Source organism: Peromyscus californicus, unplaced genomic scaffold (genome assembly GCF_007827085.1).
Source record: "Peromyscus californicus insignis strain IS unplaced genomic scaffold, ASM782708v3 Scaffold_12__1_contigs__length_115047231, whole genome shotgun sequence".
In the NCBI taxonomy this organism is placed as follows: domain Eukaryota; kingdom Metazoa; phylum Chordata; class Mammalia; order Rodentia; family Cricetidae; genus Peromyscus; species Peromyscus californicus.
Window position 1 is genome coordinate 82598775 of NW_026294413.1, and position 22295 is coordinate 82621069.

The following is a 22295-nucleotide window of genomic DNA, read 5'->3' on the forward strand; positions in this document are numbered from 1 at the left end:
ACCTTGAATATGGCTGTGACAAACCAAAGGTAATTCAGCTGGAGATTCCTGGGCTGGTCACAGAGGGGAGGCTAGACACACATTAGTCCGCTTTCAACGTTCACCACACGGTGGGCAGCGGACTGTAACTTGCTTTGCTAACTTTCCAGACAGCTTTCATCAAATAGGGTCTGTGAGGACCCAAGTTAAAGACCTGTGACCAAGCTACTCAGAGACAAAATTCTCGCCCTGCATGATTACCCTCCAAAGCAGCAATCCGCTAGGGAGGGAGAATTAGACAACAGGTTTGGTGATCTGGGTTGAAACTAGGAGACGTTCTTTCAATGACTCCAGATTAAGAAACCAGCAAAGAAGGGAAATGACAGAGAGAGAGAAAGAGAGCAAGGGACTCGGGGATCACTGTGGCCCACTTCTCAGTGGGTCCAGTGCCCAAGGTTGTCTGCATTGCCCATCCATTCTCACTGCCACGGGCTCTGGCTGGCTATGGGGTTGTTTCTGTCAGGCTGACTAAAATATGTACCACCTCCATATCCAGACACATAAACACAAAAACAAGGCTGTCCTCGTAATGATCATACAGAGAATGGAGTGCCACTAAATCGCCAGGGTGAGCCTGACACCAGAACAAACAGGAGATAGGACCATTAGTGGAGAGTCCCTGCACTTCCTGCCGGCACACGATTTGGAAGAAGGTCTCACTCCGGGGCCTATTTTATTTGTAGTAAGCCAGGGTGGTAAATTACAGACCGTCTCAGGCCATTCTGGGCTCTCAGTTTCTCTGCAGCTAGTCCTATTACCACCCATAGGCCACTAAAACCGGCCCACACTCAGAATGATTGATTCTGCTCCAAAGTGAGGCAGGGAAGCATGCCGGAAAGCCCACTTCAAACAAGTCATTAGCTTCTTTATGGATTTGGGGGGAGGGGTCAGAAGGAATAGGACCAGGGAGTCCCATCTTCTGAAGAGTAAAAACGGGGTGTTTGAAGAGGCAGGAGGAACTAGAAAAGCAGGAAGGATCTGGGTGTGAATCAGCAAAAGAGATCTGGAAATAACAGGATCCAGGAGCCTCATTGCCAGTGCTCTCCATGCAAAGGCCAACCAGGAGGCCCTTCATTGCTCGACTGGACGTGAAGTACAATGGAGGACCCAGGGGAGAGACCCTATCCCTGCTTCTCCAGCATTAGATAGAGAATGTCAACCACCTGGAAGAAAAAACATCAAAGGCAAAGAGGAGAGCATCTCAGACACCCTGACTTGCGTGGGATCGCATGTCCCATAGAAGCCCTGATGGAGACCACTGTGGACAGGTGAGATAACACATCAGATGACAGTAACTTTGGCGGGATCATCAGCCCATAGGCACCAACATGAGAAGCCCGAGTTCTGTAGCTTGGCAAGTTTTGGCTCACCACCTGACCCCCATTTAGCTATTCTGATGTACCACGAAGCAGACAGCTCAGGCCTGGGATGACTGTCTCCCTCAGCCCCTCTCAGGCAGGCAATGAAAGCAAGATCCACTTTGAAAATTCTCCCCCATCATGCAAACTGACATGGGCATGCTTTTCAAAAACCCACAGCCAATCTGTTGATCATTACTTATTTACAAAGGCCTTCAGGCAGAAAGTCCTGTAAAAACCATACTTGATACGGTATACACTAGCTTTTTCTGCTTATGGAAAAAAGTCCCCCCAAGGCTACTTCAAACCATCACTTTCTATTGCACATAAAATGTAGCACGTAACACTAAAGTATTTAATATATATGCTATAATATATCTACGGGAAAGGCATTTGTGTAGAAGTATGTTACCCTGGATTTGGTAATTTGATGTTTTGCTGAAGGCTACGACTTAAAAAAGCCTCCACCTCGTACAGGAGACCTGTCATCTTGGTACCCAAGAGCCAACAGAATAAAGAAGTACCCTTAAGCAGCAAAACTCTGACACAGCTTTGAAGCATATGAAAACAGTGTAACTCCTCAGAATTATTATTACTCAAGATCAAAGCAACGAGTCATACTTTACATAGCAAACAGGGACAGGGAATTTGGCTCCCAAGGTTTCACATTTTTCAGATTCCTCTTTATTTATTTATTTGCTTCTCTAAATTTAGGCAAACGAAAGCACTTGGGCTTTTCTCTCCTTTAAATGGAGAAAACTATTAGCATTAGATAAGCCGATTACCTAAAGGTGAGTAAATAGGACTTGAATGCTAGGCTGACAACTGGCATCATAAAACACAGTTGGTGCCTTTTATTCCTTCTCGTAAACTGCAAACATGCATGTAAATCAGTAGAGCCCCAGCAAGGCTGCACAGAGAGGACATAGGACCGAGGAAAGCCTTTCAAGGGAGCAGAGAGGAGCACGCACGACCATGGAGACAGAAAGAGCCAGGTGGATCTGCTACTGGGAATCCATGTCCCCATCACTGAAAGGTAAGTGCCCACCTACGTCCTAGAGAGGTGGATACAGGTGAGGCAGGAATGCAGTGGAGAAGTGGTGAGTGGAAATAACCAATATTACATTTCAGTAAAGTAAAGGACAGGGGTCCATGTCCATCAAAGAGGAAAGTCATGTCAGGGAGGCAGGGATTTCCAGAAGAGGAAACATTTAGGATGAGCAGTACAGTTCTGAAATCTCAGTCTCTTTCCTCCCTCTCTCCCCCTCTTCCTCTCTACACATCGCGCACACACACACACTCACGGAGAGCAGAGGACAATCTCATTCCTCAGAAGGCACCTTCCATCTTTCCTTTTGAGACAGGGTCTCTCACTGACTGAGAACTACCAAGGAGTCCAGGGTGGCTGGCCAGCAAGCCCCAAGAATCCACCTGTCTCTTTCTCTCCAGTTTTAGGAATACCCATGAGCCTCTGTGCCTGGCTCCTCCGCAGTACCTATGGATTGTGGGTATCAAGCTCAGGTCTTTACGTTTGTATAGCAAACACTGAACCCTTTGAACTACCTGTAGGCCCTGAAATCATTCCTTTTCATTAAAGTGTTGGATAGTTGAGAGGTCTGAGGAAATAGATGGTGGGATTGGGAGTCAATCAAAGAGACCAAGGTGATATGAGAAGAATTTGCCCAACCAGGAACTGGTAGAGCTCTACTGAGACTGTTTCATTTGCTATTTATTAGATGATGTCAGGGTTTAGAAACGGGGGAAGAGGAAGGGAAGGAGAGACAGACTGAGGAAGAGAGGAAGGAAGGGAGGGAAGAAGGAAGGGAGGGAGAGAGGGAGGGAGGGAAAGGAGGGAGGGAGGGAGGAAGGGAGGGAGGAAGGGAAAGAGGGAGGGAGGGAGGGAGGGAAGGAGGGAGGGAGGGAGGGAGGGAGGACAGGAGGATACAAGCACAACAGTTCCATAATTAATATTGCTTTTAACCTGAGCAGAACTGGATTACTTCTGAACTTTGCTTTGGCAAGCCCGCAGATTATTAAACTTTTTTTTTTCTCAGTCAAAATCAATTAACAGAAATTTGATTTCCATCGACAGGATAAAAGGAAGGTAATCTTCAGGTTCATTTTTGATTGTGATGATACATCTCACATATGGCCTTAAGTACAGAAACCAGTCCTCAGAGGGACTCCAGCAGAAAGAGACCTGCCGCAGGCAAACTAACCACAGAGTCCCTCTGATTGGATCCCAGTGTCATTAGTGCCACTGCTGTTTAGCAACTACACACAGACAGGACATGGTGACAGCTACGACTTTAAAGCCTATGTATTTTTCAAACAGCTTTTCAAACTGTTTTTCGTGACAGAATTTTTTTTTTTCAGCTCTATCATTAACTGCTGACGAGCTGTCAGAATAAATACTCCAGCCTCTAAGAAGCCATCTAACGATCGCTCGCCCCCTCCCCCGCGGAGGAGCTGAGCGGGCGAAGAAGGGTCTGGGCCTGGGCTCAGGCAGGTGGGGAGGCCTGAGAGGGAGCTGGGCGGTGGCCATGCAGGGGTGGAGAAGGGGGATCTACTCACCTCATCAGCTTCGGGGAGGAGTTGGGTGAGTTCCTCATACCCCCGTTACGTTGTTTTTTTTTGGGTGACAGGGTTGGCGGCTGCTCATCTTCAACTGCAAATACAGGCAGGTTGTGAGATCATGAACAGTTTGAGGGCAGACTGGGGAAACACAGGCAAGGTACCAAAGGACACACATTCAAGGCTCAGTCACTCACTAGAGAGTCAGGGCTGGCTTTGGAGGCCCAGTGACAAAGACAGAATGCGTTAGTCAGAGAGGCCAGCTGAGAGGAGGTTGAAGCAATATTGCTTTATGCACCAACCCTTGAGCATGCACTGTAAACAGACTAGAACCACCTAGAAATGCCCTGGTGTAAGAAAGAATGAGAAATAGTGATTGATCTACATATAAAAATACATAGCATTATTCTTAAGAGTTAATTTTGGTTAAGAGTTAATACTTTGCTTGCTTGAAATGACCAAATGAGTTTGCTTGTCACCAAAATCAGAAATGGAGTTGTAGTTGAGGTAGCAGATTAACAGCCAGCCTGCCGGCTGCTTCTCCAAATGAACCAATGTCACTGGTTCCCAATCCTTGCACCCACAGCAAGAGCCTTGAAGAGAGGCAGGGATTCCAGGCCTTAGCTGCCCGTGTTGCACTCACATAGTTCGCAGGGCTGGTTAGGCCAGTGCATGTGGGCTCAAGGGGCCCCAGCCCAGCTCAGCTCTCTCCCTTGCAGCTGCCACCAGGGAGAGCACTTGGGGCAGGAGAAGAGCATGGGAATGAAGGAGGAGGTGGTCACTGAAGGAGACCTCTTAATGATGCCGTGGCAGTGGGTGGGGGGATGGAGGGCAGCAGAGAGGCCTGGAAACCATAAACTTGCTTTCCAAATGTCTAAACCACACAGATCACTAAGCAATGGGAAGCTTTACTCACAGACAACACAACACACAGCACTCTGCTGCTTCTGCCCAAAGATACCACTAATAAGCGTTGGAGATGGGTTAGCCTGCACCATGCTTGTGTTTTGAGAGCACCGCTGGAAAATTAGCAGATACTTTCCCAGCCTGTCACCCAAGGGCATGTGCGACAAAATTCTAGCCCTGCTCTCCCCGACCCTCACACAGTCCCGTCTCAAACTGTAATGTGGAGAAGGTAATATAGGGTCCTCAGGTTCTCAGAGTTCACTGCCGTACGACTAAGAGGAAGCAGCCCTGAAACTCAGAATGCATGGACGTTTCCTTAAAACTATGAAGAGGAATATTAGTAGTGACAACATCAAAAGAAGCTTGGTGTATGTTAATGTGTACGAGCCTTAGGTGGGGGAGAGGCCGCCAGCTCAGCTGCTTGCTACTGTCCAGAAGACCCATAACAGCGTGCACCCTACAGCACTTCCCTGAAAACTCTAAATAAACATAGGCCGTTAGGACACACCGTACCAAAGGGATTCAAACAATCTAACCGACCTCCAAATTTGCTTCAGAATGTCACACTTCTTCTGAGCCTCTGCGCTACTGTCAAGCTTGGGGTTACCTCACTCTGACTGACCCAAGGCAAAGGAAAGACGGTGTGACAAGGTGAGAGGAACACCAGACAGAGCCAGGGCCAGAAAGGACCTGCAAAGGCTCACAACCCCGTCCCTCTCCCACCTGCTCCTTCCTCCACCCCAACCCCACCTCCCACCCTAGGCTCCCTTCAGGCTGAGACCCTATCAGTCACTTAGTGTTCCAGGCTGGGGCTACGTGGCTGGGAGGATATCGCATCTTATCAGAAATGAGTATGCACAGCAAATCACACTGAGACTAAACAGCACTTAAAAGATTAAAGGGAATAAACCACATAAATGGTATTGAAAAAAAATCACTTAGAGTTGATATGCATCTCTCAGCCAGCAAACAGGCACTCTGAGTTTGACCTGACTTCATCTTCCTTTCAAAGGACAGGGGGCAGGCATCCAAAGCAATCCAAGGCAGGTTAAAGTGTGAGTGTGCGTACGTGTGTGTGTGTGTGTGCACACACATGCCTAAGTATACTTTTACAGTTGCCCACCTTCGGCTGGAGAAGGGAGCCCTGCACTGATTCTTTGCATCATTCAAGGCCACCTTTTAATACAGGCCACTTGTCAAAGTGCAGCAGGGTGACCTGGATGGTTGCTAGCATACTACTTCCATGAGTTTTTATTTTTGAGTGCATGTTTATTGGGGTTACAAATTGTTCTGTTTTCATAAGCTTACAGAGCAACACCCCAAAAGGTCTTTCATCTGGCCTAGTCAACAAGGGCTAGCTTAACTCAAGACCACTACATGTTACCATGGCTGTAGCCAATTATGGAAAGAGCCTCTATTAGTCCCTTTCACTGGCTCTTCTGCTGGATTCTTGGCTTAACTTTTCCATCCCCGTTAGCTCCGGGCCTCCAATAAAGCATCCCCTTCGGTTAAGCATCTATTTTCCTTTTACCTAGTCACTGTTGTTTGCTGCCAGGGCTCTTCAGATGGGAGATCTGCAAGTTAATATGTGTGAGCCAGCCCTAGGGAGACACCTCATTGCGGAAGGAACGGTAGGTCTGCTTCTATGCCAGGCAACTATTTATTTTCATTGCGACTCTGAGAGATCATCCATCATAATCATAGTGCATTTAAACTGGGATTTGTTCACTTCAATGGAACTATGTTCAAAGCTTTATTCGGAGCCTGGAAATCTGCTCCCTGAAGAGCTGGGATGGAAAATGTCCTCAGCTTAAATATATGAATGCTGTGTAATGGAGAACATTACACATGGCTTAGGTCTCACAAGAGGAGCAGGGATAAATTCTCTTTACTAAGTAGGACGTAAAACATATTTAATTATTATCCTTCCTATGGGTTCCACCAATTTCTGTATATTTAAAGAAAGCAGATCTAGAAAAACTTCTAGCTGCGCTCTAAGGTATACTTCTTGTTTCATGGCTTCTATGACTGCATGAGAGAAATAAAAATGGAATTAAAGGAAAGACTTAAATTTACTCACTTTCATGAAAGACAAACACGTTGAAGTAACAAGCCACTACCTCATGAGCACATATACTCGCAGGTTTGTATTTTACCTGCTTTCTGGCTAATTGCGATATACCTTCCTAGCATTTTCCCTTGCCTCTGTGTGGAGTGAGCTGCATGAAGATATGTTCCTTTAAAGAAACCTGAGTTACCAGCTTCCTTAAAATACAAAAAAGTTTGGGAATCTAATGTGGAATTTTTATAGGAGGCAAACTCTCTCCAGTCTCCAAGTCCTCATAAAATTCAAGGGCTTGTTTTTGCACATCCCTAAGTATAACACTTAATGTTCTGTTGTAACTTCCCAGCGCTCTCTTGTCTAATAGGCCCTGAATCTAACAGTTTTACAGTTTGGGGAGAAGAGTCAGCGTTAGAAAAATGTCAGGCCGGTCTAATGAGGCTTCAGATCCCCTGGTTTGCGCCGGAGTTTAATTTAAACTTACAATGATGTTTTAACATGTTTGCGTTTTCTTGACTAAAGAGGATTCATTATTTCAGTGACATAACCTCCAGACAATGCTCTGGGAATTGATTTAAGATGTGGTGGTAATTCCAACAGCCTTAATGCAGAGCTGAACATCTGTAACAACATTTCATTCTACTTTTCATCAGCATTCTGTTTTTAAGCAAGAGCAAAGCAGCATCTTCCAGAAACACTGGCCAGGGGCCTAGGCTTACTTCAAAATGATCACATATTTTACTAGATTTTTTTTTTAAAGAAATCCCTGCATTTGTATTACTCTCTAAGCTGCAAATATTATGGTGGGGTCGGTCCACCGATGCCTTTGTAAGGTCCTTGAAGTGGCAATGACTACGATTTTCAGGTTGCCCAAGTAGCTGATACTTGCATGGGATGAATCCAGCCTTCCTCTTCAGCCTGGGGCATTTCCCTCTTCCCTGTTTTCCTCCTGAGATTTAGGAGGGCGTGGGGGGGGGATGAAGCTCAGAGATTTAAAGGTGGGTTTGTTGGCTGGGGTTAAAAAATAGCTCAAAGCAAATAAACTGAGAAAAGTAATAAAAGGCAACAACTCATAAACATGAGTCAAACAGCTATCTCCATTACGTTATTAATCACCACATCTGGAGTAACCCACATCTGCACACACTTAGCAGATCATTAGTAATGTCATATTCACACTGGAGTCACTCAGAAGAAATGGCATGCACAGCGTCTTGAACACAAAGGCCTCAAGCTGAAGGGGTGGATTTCCTACTGGAGTCTTGGGGCACAAGCCGCTAGTTGGAGAGTGGGGTCATTTTACTGATTATCCATTGTTTTTTTTTATGGCTTTTCTGTTTCAAATTTTGTGGCCCAAACAAGCTAAATGCATGCTGAAAGCCACAGTAGTCCTCTCTCTTCTTCGACTGAGCTTAGCGCGTCACAGTGAAACTCTTGAGGGTTACCAGGCAACAATTAAACATTGGGACAAAACCCAGCGCTCCTTCACCTGGCTTGGGCACATGTCGAGAATTGGGAGTTGCATTCTTGTGCGCAAATGGGTCTTTGTGATAGCGTGCTCTAGCTTCAACCTTGACTGCCGAACAACGAGGAGAGAAGAAAATTGAAATTAATCCCTAGTGAAACTGTTCATCACAAAAGTTACCAACTGGTTTTTAACACTAAATATAACCATCATTTTCTATTAGAATGGAGGTTTCTCCCTCATGGCTGAAGAGAGGGTCCTTTTTTTCTCTTTCACTCCACTGACTTCCTGAAATACTTTCTGGAGGGGTAACATCTGAAAATTCGGAAAACAATCTCCTTTGTGTAGAAATCTCCAAACACACATAGAATTCCCTTCTCTCCTAGGACGGACACACACACACACACACACACACACACACACACACACACACACACACACACACACACACACCAAAACCAGTTTCACAGCAGGATCAGGGCTATTAGCTCCTGAGAAGTGCTGGAGAGAGTCCTGTTCAATATTCTTTACATTTCAAGTCTTTATCCTTCATTGTTACTCTACTGCCTCTCATCCCAGACTGTCAGCCTGATCGGCCATCTTGGTTTTAACATCACTGCTTAACTTGACCCAAATCTAAATGCCATGCATCAGACATTCCTCAGAAAAAGTAGTATTAGGGGTACTCAAAGGTAGAGGGCTGGCTTAGCATGTGCCATGTCCTGGCTTCTATCCCCAGTCACCCCCTTAACAAAAACAACCAATAAAAAGAGAGAGAATATGGTGTGTCATATTTCTCTGTGGCATGGGGAAATATAGGTACTTTGCAGAGGGGTCATGTCTGGCTAACACTGAGGACAAACAGTGGTGGATGCATGATTACTGGGGTAGAGGGTAACAACAGTATGTCTCCTAGCTTCTCCTCCAAGACAAACCATGGCATCCCCACAGTAATATCATCATTCTGCAGTGAGATTCACCGCGGACAGAAACTCCTTGGCTGACTGAATTCCCTGAAATATCACTGCCTGCTCTCCAACAAGAAGTCTGGATGAATTAACCCTCAGGGTCTTACAATGTGGACCCAAGAGGAAAATGGACTCTAAATGACAGGAGGATGCTTCACCCTGGAGGCCTGTTGTATACTGAGGCCTGGCAACTGGGTGTGGGAGTCTCCTTATGAAATGAGAGAGAAGCAAAGGTAATAAATCCCAGACAGGTAACCCATAGTGTGGGTTAGGTACCATGACTAGCACTTAACTGTTGATACAGGATGAAGCCTGTAGCTAGGAATTGCCATGAGCTCATCAGTGAGATTGAGTAGTAAGCACAGCTAAGATACCCACGCCAAGAAGGGCAGTGGACAGCTCGAAACCAGAGCACAGGGGGACTCAGAGACATCATCCTTGGAAGGAGAATGTCTGGCCTGACAACCAGAGGCTGTATCTTCAAGAAATCTTCACAGGACCCCTACTAAAATCAATCTAAGAAAGTTGTCGTCGTCGTGAAAGATGGTGCAAAATATTAATATACAAGTAATGAGAAGATGAAGAATGTTACTCCATAACCATCCTATCTTGAACATACAAAACTCTCTAAAATTGAACAGCCACATCTTCCTGTATATTATCCAGCTGGGCAATCTCACAACCTGTAGCTGAAAAAATAGGAAACAGATTTATTTGGAAAACTTGGAGGGCGTAGGTTATTAAAAGAATCTGTCATTATATAAAATGAAAATAGGACCTGCCCTGCACTAACCGGCACTGGGAACACCCACCCAATGGAGAGCTGGTAGGGCAGAGAAGGGAGGGTTTGTTGGTACTTTTCCATTTCTGGCTTTTGCGGTGCTCACAGAAGAATGGGAAGGGAGACTTTAAGGAACAATGGGTTACATAGAAGTTAATCATAGGGTATATTTCTGGCTCTATTCAGTGCCTAGAAAACCTGAATTGTGTAAGTTTGAGTCCATCAATATAGAGCAATGAAGGAATTCAGCTCCTACATGAGAGAGAGAGAAAAAAAAAATACTACATGAATATGTTAACAGAATCCATGTGACCATCACTGTAATCTCCTTATATAAATAAGAATAAAGGCTCCTCTAGAATCAAACTGGATAGACTGCATACATACGTTTATATGGGTATAAGCATGTCCCATCCCAGTCTCTCAAACAACAATCCCTGCGCCCTGTTTGCATCCCAGTAGGAGAGCAGTGTTCCTCCGAGAGCCTTATATCTAGGATCTCAGCTCATATGTCTTCCCTGAACTCTGCCCCCGCTATAATTATTTGCCCATCACTCTGCCCTGTTCAGCATTCAGTAGAATACTCCTTTCAGAGATCTGGTTGCCTTTAGCCCTTTTCTTTCTTTCTTATTTTTCTTGGAACAGACTGTCTCTATTGCCCCAAGTACAAAGAAGCTGAAGATCACCAGGCATTAGCTTCTAAGCAAGACGACCCAGACAGGAACAATGGGGTTGGAGGAGGAAGCACAGGATTGAAATGAGAAACGCAAGACTGTCCCTGAGTGATTCCAGTGGATCTGGAGCCTGGAAAGGCTACAGGAGAAGAGGACCACTTTCAGTTTGTTTGAGTCAAACTGGGGCCAGGCTTGCACAGAGCTCAACAAAAATAGCTCAACCCTAACCCCCTTCCTTCCCCTCTCTGCACCTTGTTCCTCGAGCCAACCAGATGGGGACAATTTCAGGTCAAAGGTAGATTCAATTCTTGCTCATAGCCCTAGTATGTGACATTCATGTTTGGTGGATTCTATAGGGTTCAGATGAAGGCTGTTCAGTTCCTGGCACCAACCTGGTCTTCTTCTTGCCTCTTTCATGTTTAGAGTCAACAGACATGTGGCCTACCATGTGTTTTTGTACAGCCCACAACTGTTAAAATATTGGGGGAAATTATAAGGATAGTATTTCCTAAAATATTTAAAAAATGCTAGCTAGCTGTGAGAGGGTATGTGGCCTGTAATCTCAGCACCTGAAAGGCTGAGGCAGGAGGCCAGCCTGGATTCTACAGAGAATCTCAAGAACAAAACAAAACAAAATTCTACTTTTAGTATCTATAAGGGAAATTGCATGTGACCAGGGCTACCATCATTTGTTGACCTGTTGTCCATAGCTTCTTTTTCTCTCTAACAGTGCTGAGTAACTTCATAACTTCATTAGAGGCCATACGGCCTACAAAGCTCCAGATAGTAACTAACTGACCCTTGGCAGAAGAACTGTGTCCATGCCTGCAGCGGTCCCCTCTGCACATCTGTCCAGCGTCCTCCCTTTCCAAAGGACACGGTCCTTCCCCACCTGCTCAAACAGGCAAGCAATACAATAAGGGTCAGCATCTATTTGAAGCACACAGTCAGAGACCTGGGGACAGATAGAGGTCATTTAATGACACTCATGTCCCTGTGACCCAACCTGCTGTGGGCCCTGCTGGTTTCCTCATATTTGGAGGACTTGAGTCAGGTGAGTTCCACCTTTTTCGGTCAAGCTAACTTAGATTCATCCACCCGGTACTCTGAAAGTCAAGGCGAAAGCCTGTCTACTGTGAGTAATTCCTTGAAGCTGTCAGTATGTACTGCTGGTCCGCCCTGTGAGAGCCCGTACAAGACAACAGATTAACCATTAGAGTAGATATGTTGAAAATATACAGCTTCAACCTTTCCCCGGCTAGCTCAGAGCGATATACAGATGATTATTTCAACCGTCAGCTGCCGCATAGATTTAAAGCCCTGCACAGTAACTCCTGGATTCATCTGCCCCTTGTCAAACTGGCATAGCGTTAGTTGGAGGATACATGGTGTGGCAGTTTCACTGCGAATCCAGAATGATCCAGACGGCTGCTGTCTCTTTGTTAACAGGAAGCCAAACTGATGAGTTTGTAATGCGTTTCTTATCAAAGGTAGTTTCAGAGAAGAAAATGCACCCCATCAGCTTGGCAAGTATTTCATAGAGGCCAGATTATGGGCTTTAATCAGAGCATCTCCGTTGTTTTCTTGAAGAAATAGACAGCCCAGCATCCATCCCATTAAAATCATTTCATGCCAATGAATTATGTATTTATGAATTTATAATTATCCTTGATTCTTTCCTTCCTGCCGCATCCTTAATAAAATCGTCAGCTGGAGCCTACAGAGCAATGGTGCTTAATATATGAGCATCCTTTTTTTATTTATTTTAAGGTTAGTGCTGATATTTTGGAGCCGTGTTCTGAAATCATCATTGTGAGTAGTGGGGTTGCAATTCTCACCTCACACATTTAACAAAGGCACAATGAAATGGAATGGAATGTGTGGTACCTGGAAACAGATTTCCTTCTAACATGGCTTATTGTTGTGAAGGTTTGATTTTGCCATGGATCACACCAGGGCTCTCTCATATTATCAGAAGGAAAATCCCCATTGAGATGCCAGGCACTGTTCTTGGCACACTGAAAGGGCTCACTCACGTGGGTAGCCAAAGCTCCTAGCTTTCTGCTGGCCATTTTTGTTCTCCATCCTGTTGGATTCCACGGCTTAACACTGGCATTAAACCATTGTTTACTGGGTCATCCTTTAAAAAGATGAGATTGTCTTCATCATGAATTTTCCTCTGTTTTGACCATTTAATGACATTACATGATACTCTTGACTCCTGAGATTTTGGATATGCTCTTCAATTGGCCTCCCCCACAGCCCATCCTGGCCCTACCCATTTCTCAAGGGCATTCAAGGTGCTATTTCTACCACCCCACTGAATGGTACTCGGCAGACTTAAGCAGTGAATTATTTCTTCGGATCACTTCACACTATGTGCATGAGATTGCTAAGGACAGCCCTGGCAACTCAGGCTTCCTCCTGGATTTACAAATTGTCAGATATCCAAAGGAGTGGAGAGAGGATCATGCTGCCTAGGAACCTGAGACTTGCCACCTGCCCAGGGTGAGAAGAGAAAAGAGAGATGGGGTCAGGCCTCTTGTGGACGTCACCGCAAGCCCATGTCAAACTCTTCCAGTTACTGCTACACTGGTTTACATTTTCACTTTGGGTTGCGAGTTCCTATTAGCTTGTGTGTTTTGACTGGTATCTCACCTTCTTTCTGTTTTTTTCCCCCCTCCCCCTAAGCAGCTTCCAATTAACATGACTGGTAGAAGATGTCAATCATACTTTCATTTCTGTTTTCACTTTGCTGTTTATGTTTTTAAAATTAATATTTGCCCCACTGATTCTGCCTTCTAAAGATGAGCCTAGAATCCAACTGTGTCTACACGAAGTTGTTTCCTAAACCATATATTATACAAATAAAGATCATTAATATTACCATTATCAGCTCATCCATAAACACTCTATCTGCCATGGAGTCCATTGTGTCAAGGGTCCCTTAGGATCCTAATATGTATTCCAGATGGTTACACGATATTTCTCTGAAACTCAGATAAAGGGAAAATGCATGGGTTTTCAGTGCAATCCAGGTACCCGATGAAGAATGTCCTGACAGAACTCTTTAGAAATATGGTATGTTTTTAACCTTGGGAGGCAAGAACAGTTGAGATTGTGATTTTACACTAAACACAACATTTAGTATGTTTCTTAAGGACATAGTCACCTTCTAAAGACACTTTCGAACAATCAGATCATAATCCATTTCTACTATAATTTATGGTCAGGATACATCCCGTGCAGCATTTTAAAAATGCAAGCACACTGTGAGGACAAGGTGTGAGGTGCAGAGGCAGGGCTGGAAGGTTTCGAGGGGTGTTCTGGTCCCCATCTTCTTTGAGTTCAAGACTACACTAAAATCAAAACCAGAACCAGAGCCTGGGTCTGCCCACTGCAATTCAGATCATTAGCCACCATAACCCCACCCATCAGAAGAGCATGAGGGTAGGGAATCTTGGAGTTAAGTCATTTGCCTGAGTGACAGCTCTGACCCTCAATGTGTGTGTGTGTGTGTGTGTGTGTGTGTGTGTGTGTGTGTGTGTGTGTGTGTGTGTATGCATGCTCACACAAGCATGAGAGTATGCATGCATATACTTATTCACATATGTGGAGACCAGAGGTCAACATCAGAAGTCTTTCTCCATCTCTTTCACGATAGTTTTTGAGACAGGGTCTCTCACTGATCCTGGAGTTCGATGCTATGGCTATACTAAGCGGGCCAGCAAGCTCCAGGGACTGTCCTGTTTCTGCCATTCCAATGCTGGGATTCCAGGTATACATTTCCACACCCGACTTCTAATGTAGGTGCTAGGGATTGAACTTTGATCCTCAGGCTCCCATGGCAAGAACTCTACTAACAGTCATCTCTACAGCCCTCTGAGCCTCTTTGGAGTTCTGTTCTCAGAGAAGTTCCTCAGCATTATAAGACCTATTGTCTTCCTTGCCAACTTGAGAGGTCAGATGCTCTGGAATAGCAGAGGTCACAAGGAGACAGAGAGCATGAGAAACAAATACCTTGCGTGGTTCATCCCTGCTAATCTAGGGACTTTGTAGAGAGTTCAGTGTTCAACCAGAAATTAATCCATGAAACCAAGGATTTCTAACAACATTTAAAAATCTTACAGGATTTCAACCGTCAGCTGCCGCATAGATTTAAAGCCCTGCACAGTGTCTTTCTCATAGGCCAAGGGTTCAGCCCCTGGACTGGTTCCCCACTGCTGAATACATGGCAGGTAGTCCACATTGGCATTTTTTAAAAGTGCAACATCCCCAAGACAGGGCATTCTTAAGGCATGGTCTGTCTCCAAGTGTCAGCTGGTGCTGCATGGACAGAAGGGTAGGAGCTGTGCACAAGGACCAGAAGTCACCCTGCTGGGTCCAAACCTCTGCATCTGGAGGCTTACAGAACTTCAACTGGCTCTCCTCTGCAATGTGAATGGACCAAGTACCTACATCCCAGGGATATTCTGAGAATGGATGGAAAGTGTGAAAAGCGCATTGGCTAGTTCCCTTGTTAAGCTCTAACTAAACTTTCTCTGTCACTGTTTTCTTGGCTTGAAGGATAACTTGGAAGTCTGTTATGGGATCTCCTACATTGCAAGTCTATTGTCTTCCAATGGCATGGCATTCTATTTGAATGGGCTTGCACTCTCTTTCTGCACCCCCCACCCCACACACAAGCAACTGATCCTTTGTCCAAGTGGGAGAATGAGGTGGGTGTTCTGTGCCACCCCCATCCTTCCTGTTACATTCACCCATGATCTTTGAACCATGCTTGCATGGCTCCAGTGAACTGCTCAGGCCAAATAATTAGGTTTGCCAAGTGTCGTAAAACAAAGCAAGCCAGAAAACCTTTAAATGGGCTCAATTGGAGGAGGCTGTGACAAATGAAACTCAGATGGCAACATGGAGAAACCCCACTGTTCCCTCTAAATTACAGGAAATTTGTGCTGCCTGACCGTGAGGGGCAGCGGACTTCTGGTGGTAGGTCATGGGATGGACATACGGTGGCAGGGCAGGTACTTTAAGGGATGGGGGAAGTTAGGACTCCTTCCCATCATAACTTCCAGGTCTACTCAGCCTCCAAGGGACAGGCTGCACTCGTCCTTTCCAGGAAATAGTCCTGGATGAGGTAGAGTCTGTCTTTCTGTAAGACTTTCTTGGCCCTTCTCATATTAGACCCTGTCATCTCCTTATTTAGTCCCATTATCAATTTGTTTCCTGTTGTAACATGTCCTGCTCCCCAACTAGACTTTGAAGTTCCTCTAATGTCATTCACATGTCAGAGTCTCTCACAGGCTTGAGCCCCTGGTGAGGTTTACTAGTAAATTGATCCCAGTGGCTAGACCCAGCGTGGCAGAGTGGAAGGCACAGTCTTGCGGGCAGGAGCCCTGGCTTCTTGTTCCAAGGCCTAGATCTCACGTGTGGCATCAGCAAGACACTTCCCATCCTAGGGGATTGCAGTTCATTAAATGTAAGATATTTCCAGCTCTTCTTAGTGATGATTTGAGCTGAATGCCGTCTCCTCTAATGTGGGAAATACCCACTGGAGCCAGCCGTGGACTAAAGGCCACATAACTAGCCAGCCACAAATCACCCTCCAACGCTTCCTACCAGACTCCACCTAGAAGGTTACTGAAGGCGGAAATGAAGACGGGTGTGCCGAGGAAAATCGGATTTGTGTGGTAATTAAAAGGCCCTGGCTTCGAAGGAAATAAACCAGGGAACCTTGGAGAATGCCAGTGCTTGATTCTCATGCTGCCTATTCAACCAACACCTTGGGAACATTGGGCTGAGGATGTAGTTCAAAGGTAGAACAATGGTCTAGCAAGCAAAACTTCCTAGGTTCAATCCCAAGCACTGCCTGAATAAATAAATAAAGTAACAAAGTAATGATGAAAACAAACAAAACCTCAGGGTATTGCTTTTTCTTGTGCTTTTCTTTTAAAAAAATCTTTAAAAAGACATCTACTAAGAGAACCACAAGTTTATCTGGAGAAACAAGACAGCTTCATCCCCCTCTTCCCCCCCCCAAAAAGAGTAACACACAAGTTATATAAAAAATAGAAACACATCAGAGCTCAATAACCACCCCAAACAGTAAGTGCTACAGACTGGGCTATTCAGGGAACAGAAAGTAAGATTGGAGACAAGAATGGGATTCGAAGAAGTACCAGCCAGCTGTGTGACCCAGGCCACACAGTCCGCTGGAATAAATGTCTGTAGTGGCAATAATGTGTGGGAAGAGCAGGCTAGGTAGAGGCAACAACCTGAGCAGAGCGAAGGGATGGAACATACTAAGGTAAGAACTCTAAGAAAATCAATGTGAACAGAGCAACCCAGGTATCTGGACACATAGCTCAAGACACATGAATGCACTACCATAAAGCCTCTCATCCCAAAATACAGACCCTAGACAATATCTAGGCAACTCAGATCATCTTAAAGCTTCCTTTCATTTATTCTAACTGCTTAGACTGAAAGTGAGTGGCAAGTAAATATATTGGAGAAATCTATGGAAACTTACTTAGCTCCACCCACTTTCCATTGAGTTACAAGGGTCCAAGGTAAGACATATACAAATGCATGCAGCCTGAATGCAGAGGTCTGTTCCACAATGGACATTTCATGTTATCTTGATGAGAGGAATTGATAGCAAGATAAAGATATCAAACCCCTTGGAGAAGGGTCCTGGGAGTTACAGAAAGCTGACTCCTTACAGAGTGGTCAAGCTAACCTTGACTTTGAGATGGCTATTTCCTGTCCTCAGCTTTGAGTTGATCCTGTCGTCTGGACAGAGGTCTGGAAGGGAGGCAATAGGGACCAGTGTTTACTGGAAACCAATGAAAATTGTTTCTTCAAAACTCATTGGCAATAAAACCAGTTCTTGAAAGTAGAATCACGGACGGGGAACTGCTACCCCAGCCTTCTGCTGTGTGGTTTGCTCCGATCAGTAACACTTGGTGATGGTCTCTGTCAAACCACACGGGCAAGTCATAGAAGACTGCACAGCCCTGGCTAGCACCCCTGGCCCCCATGCCTGAAAGTTTAAAAAACTCAAAACCCAAAGAAATGTCCTAGTGGAATTTCCAAATTAATGATTTAAAATTATTCATTTACAAAGTAAGCAAAGGATATGTCTCCCAAGTTTCTAACAGGCAGAATAATGCCTGCCTCGTAAAAGGTCAGTATTTATGCACAAATTGTAGAGGTTTTTTTTTGGGTGGGGAGTTGTTTGGTTGTGTGTTTGTTTTTTAAGATGTAGCTGTGGTTTAGAGAATACATTCAAAAATGGTATATACATATGAATGAAAGAATTAAAAAGTTGCTGCTAAATTTAGGTCTGTTTTTCAAAAATTATTTATTATTTATTTTGTTAGTCATGTTTGACTCATTGATAATGTCCAGGTTGGAAAACTAATCAAATCTACTATAAATTTTACTAAAATCCAAAACAGGACATTGAAGTAAACCCTTATCCCATTTGTCAGGATTTAGTTCTGGCCCCAGAGAGAAAAGCAACATCTAATGGTGAACACGGATTTGAAATTGGTAATTCCTAGTGAAAGAGTATCAAATTAGAGTTATTTTAAATAGAGTATTAATCTAGTACATTGATTAAATTTATAAATGCGCCCTCCACATCCTGATGTGGACTGTGGGAATTCATCTGTATAAGTTAGTAGACTAATGCCATCGTCCTTCCACAAGACAACAGTGAGATGGTAGAGCTAAGACAATCTGAGGGTGAATCTGTTTTTTGTGTCTTTATCTTTTAAAAATACAGTGAATGTTTATTTAACCGGAACTCTCTCCAAGGGAGCATCACACCCCCGGCAAATTGGATTTAAAAGAAATATTGTAAGCTGAGAGATGTTTTCTTACTGGAGGTATATCTCTTGTAAAGAGTTTCAGATATTCATCTTAGAAATAAAGGAGAGAATCAAAAGAAAGAAAAGGCAGGAAGTGAAGAAGCAGGAGGATAAATATTTAGACGCCATCTGCAGGGTTTCATTTGTAGGGATGCAGCGCCACCTTCTGGTCACCCTGCATTTCAAGCTCCTCTGAGTTGAGGCCGTTTATCTCACAGTCTAAGCATAAACGTACAGCTATACAGCTGTATTTCTCCATGCTGTTCTATGTAAGAATTTTATTGCCCGTCAGCAGATTTCTAACACACTGGTTGAAGTTTAATAATCTTCTATTACCTGAAGTATGGGCTATATAAAAACCCAGCATGCTAATTGTTGACAAACCAATTCTAATATACAAAGCACTGTAAGTCACCCAGTAAATACCCAAATACATCAACAGAGAGAGTTCCTTTTTGTTCTAACAGTGTGTTATTAATACAACAACTTGATCTCTTAGCACAAAACTCATGCTCATGCATTTCAATGAATGAAGGCACCGGGGACAGGGCATTTCCCTTATTAATTGAGACTGTCTCCTTTATTGACAAATGAGAAAGGAGGAGCATTTCCCCCCTTTTGGAGAGCAGGTACCTCGACCACAATGCCATTTAGGAAATCTGTTCATATAGCAAAGCCTGAGTTGTAAATACCAAAGATTACATCTATAAGATGTTATATTGTTTTACATGACAATAAGGAAGTTGTGGGGAATAAATGTCGCTGATAGTATGGGCAGAGAAACACTGCCTGTCATTTTTCAGGGGGGAAAAAAAGATCACACAGACGTGATAGCAAAGGAACACAATAAAGAGAAGAAACGGGAATGTGATAGTGTGTCTGATTATATCTGCAAAGGAAACTGTGAAATAAATTAACGCCCAAGTACCCATGAGATGCGGATGGTAGCTCCACAGCCAGAGATCGTTATGCATCGGGGAAGGCTGGTGTTCTGTAATAAGAGAGCTAAAGTGCAGGCTGTGAATCTGGTGGTGATAACTAATGGTCACACTACTTAAGACTCTGATTAAATCTTCTAACGGGGGGAGGGGTGAAATAAAAATAACCAAAAAGTCTAAAGGACCAAGGAATGCAATGGGATTTATATTTACACTCAGAAAAATAAACCCCAAATGGGATCAAAGGGCCCCAGGAAATGAAAAATGACAATTCCTATGTCATCCTTATCTGATCTGGAGCCAAACTATCGTGTGATAACGGTGTGGGGCTTTAGGGGAGGGTACAGCTGTTCTTTGGGTGCTAGGGAAGGAGGGAAGTGCCATGGTCCATTCAGCTGAGTGAAACATACTCCAATTTTAAAAAGTTATTGAGATTTAATCTCTAACAACAACAAAATAACTCAGGCAACAAGGAAAAGGGTGTTCCTAAGGACACCAGCAGCTGCTTCCAAAATCCCCTCATATTTAGTTCTGCTGCTATGAGTCAGGGGCGTGGGGAAAGAGAACCAAGGATTGGAGTACTTGATCTGAGCACAGAGTCACTCCCACCAGCTACATGGGGAATCTGGCCAGGAAGATCATAAACACAGGCAAAGGGCGGCATTTGTTTACTACATACCCCAGAGATACGGGAGTTTTCAGCAGAGAAGGAAGACCTAGGGGGATTCTGGTGGGGTCCTGAGCTCTCAAGATTTAGGCTGTGAGTTGACTCTGCTTAGTCAGTGGTAAGCCAAGAAGGTGGAGTCTTGTCAACTGGCTGGGGCCTGGCTGATTACAGTTGCAAGCCTTTCCTTAGGAGAAAGTGGGTACATTCAAATCCACAAGGAGTAATAGGTAGATAAAAACAGCATGTTTGGGTTAGAAAACTGAAGTCTGGATCCAAAGGACCTCGGAGTGACATCATTAAGGAAGCAGAAATCTCGCCTTTCCAATATACATCTCTACCTACAGAGACGCAGATAGGCAATGATGTAAGGAAGGCAGACAGCATTATGGCCAGGTCAAGCAGAGTCCAAACGTCACATGACATGACTGCAAGCAGAGAGAATCAAGGAAGTGCATCTCCTTCTCCAATGATCTATCTAAGAGCTGCCCAGCAGTCTAAGGAACTAGCTAATCAGCACAAATACCTTCTTCAGGACAATATAAGGAAACATGAGGAAACACATGCTCAATAAACCATGAAAACACATGCTAGACAGAGTTTCCATTTCATTCCCAAAGTGTCTACTGAATTAATTCCTACTATGCTCTTGGCTACGTATCCGGTATGCCCAGAGGTCAAGGACCAGTGTGCGGTTCCTATGTGTTAGTAACATCTGCTTCTGTAAAAACTCTTCATGGAAGCTACCCTACATGAGGTTATCTGGATGGTTACAGACTTTCAGAGAAGACTCAGTGATTCTCACTTGAGGTTTGGGCACAGTCAACCAAGATGGCTTCCCAGAGTTGGCAATACCTAAAAACTGAACCAAGACAGCAGAGTCAGCAAATGTCCCCTCCACCACCAACAAGTCAGATGGTAAACATTTTGGTTTTCAGGGGCCAAAGGGTCTCTCTGTTGGGACTCCTCTGCTTTGCTGTGAACCCCAACTGTAGCCAGGGACAATAGGCAAATTAATGAGTGTGACTGTGTCACAGTCAAGCTTTACTTAGTGAAAGCAGGCTTAGGGTCAGATCTGGCCCATGAGCCTCAGTTTACTGATAGGTGAGTGTTAATTACCTTGAAGAGGCCAGGGAAAGAATAAGGTACAGGGAAATACTACAGCAATGCGTAAGTCAGAAGGACTGCTTTGCAAGACATCTAGAGAACACTTATGTGAAAAATGTAACTACGGAAGCCCTTTGAGACCAAACTGTGAAGGAGTCTCAGTGCCATGTTGATAAGTGAAAGCTAGTGATCATCCTAATGTGACAGGTTAATGGTTGTCAAGCAAGCCATCAAAAGACCTTTTAGCTGGGTGTGGTGACTCAGACCTATAATCCCAGCACCCCAAAGGCCAAGGTGGGGCTGGGAGGGGGGAATGTTGCTAAGAGTACAAGGCCAGCTTGAGTGACATAGTGAGTCATAGGACCCAAAAGAACAACCTAAAAGTTCATCTTCTCTGTCCTAAAAATGAGATGATAATAATGATGAGTCTGTACTTTCAAATAATGTAACTAGGGGATGGTATTTAGCTCGGGGCTAGAACACTTGCCTAGCATAAGTTAGGCCCTGGGTTCAATTCCACGAATGACAAATATAATAAATTAATAAACACTACACTATATATGCCCAGTCCTGGGCGGGGGTGAGGAAGACTATTTGGAGGAAAATGGTGGTAGATCAAGCAAACAAGGCTGGGCCCCTGAAGTTGTTAGCTCTCATTGCCCCCTAACAATGGTGATAGTTTTGAAATATGGCCCAGAGGCCAAATCAGCTATTAATAGAATAGATGAGAGGGAAAGACAGTATATGGATTTACAGTTTTAAAATGTGCATGGATATTCACTCAACTACCTGCCCTGTTCTTCTGTCAGATCTACTCAAAGGAACTGTACTAAGGCACAGGTAAGGAGCCTGGATTTAGCTTGGCTTGCCTCGAGAACTAAT

At 44.4% G+C, this 22295-nt stretch overlaps 1 protein-coding gene across 26 annotated transcripts in view; it reads right to left on the bottom strand.

Moving 5' to 3' along the window:
- The window catches only part of Kcnma1 (potassium calcium-activated channel subfamily M alpha 1), a 710017-nt gene that overhangs the window by 91242 nt on the left and 596480 nt on the right, over positions 1 to 22295 (bottom strand). For 21 of the 26 annotated variants that reach the window (XM_052733616.1, XM_052733594.1, XM_052733593.1 and 18 more), the window contains one exon: positions 3972 to 4065. In XM_052733616.1, the coding sequence (XP_052589576.1) occupies positions 3972 to 4065 (94 nt within the window). Of the gene's footprint in view, positions 1 to 3971; positions 4066 to 8428; positions 8516 to 22295 lie in introns of all 26 variants that reach the window. The other 5 variants (XM_052733595.1, XM_052733612.1, XM_052733610.1 and 2 more) reach the window with 1 other exon arrangement.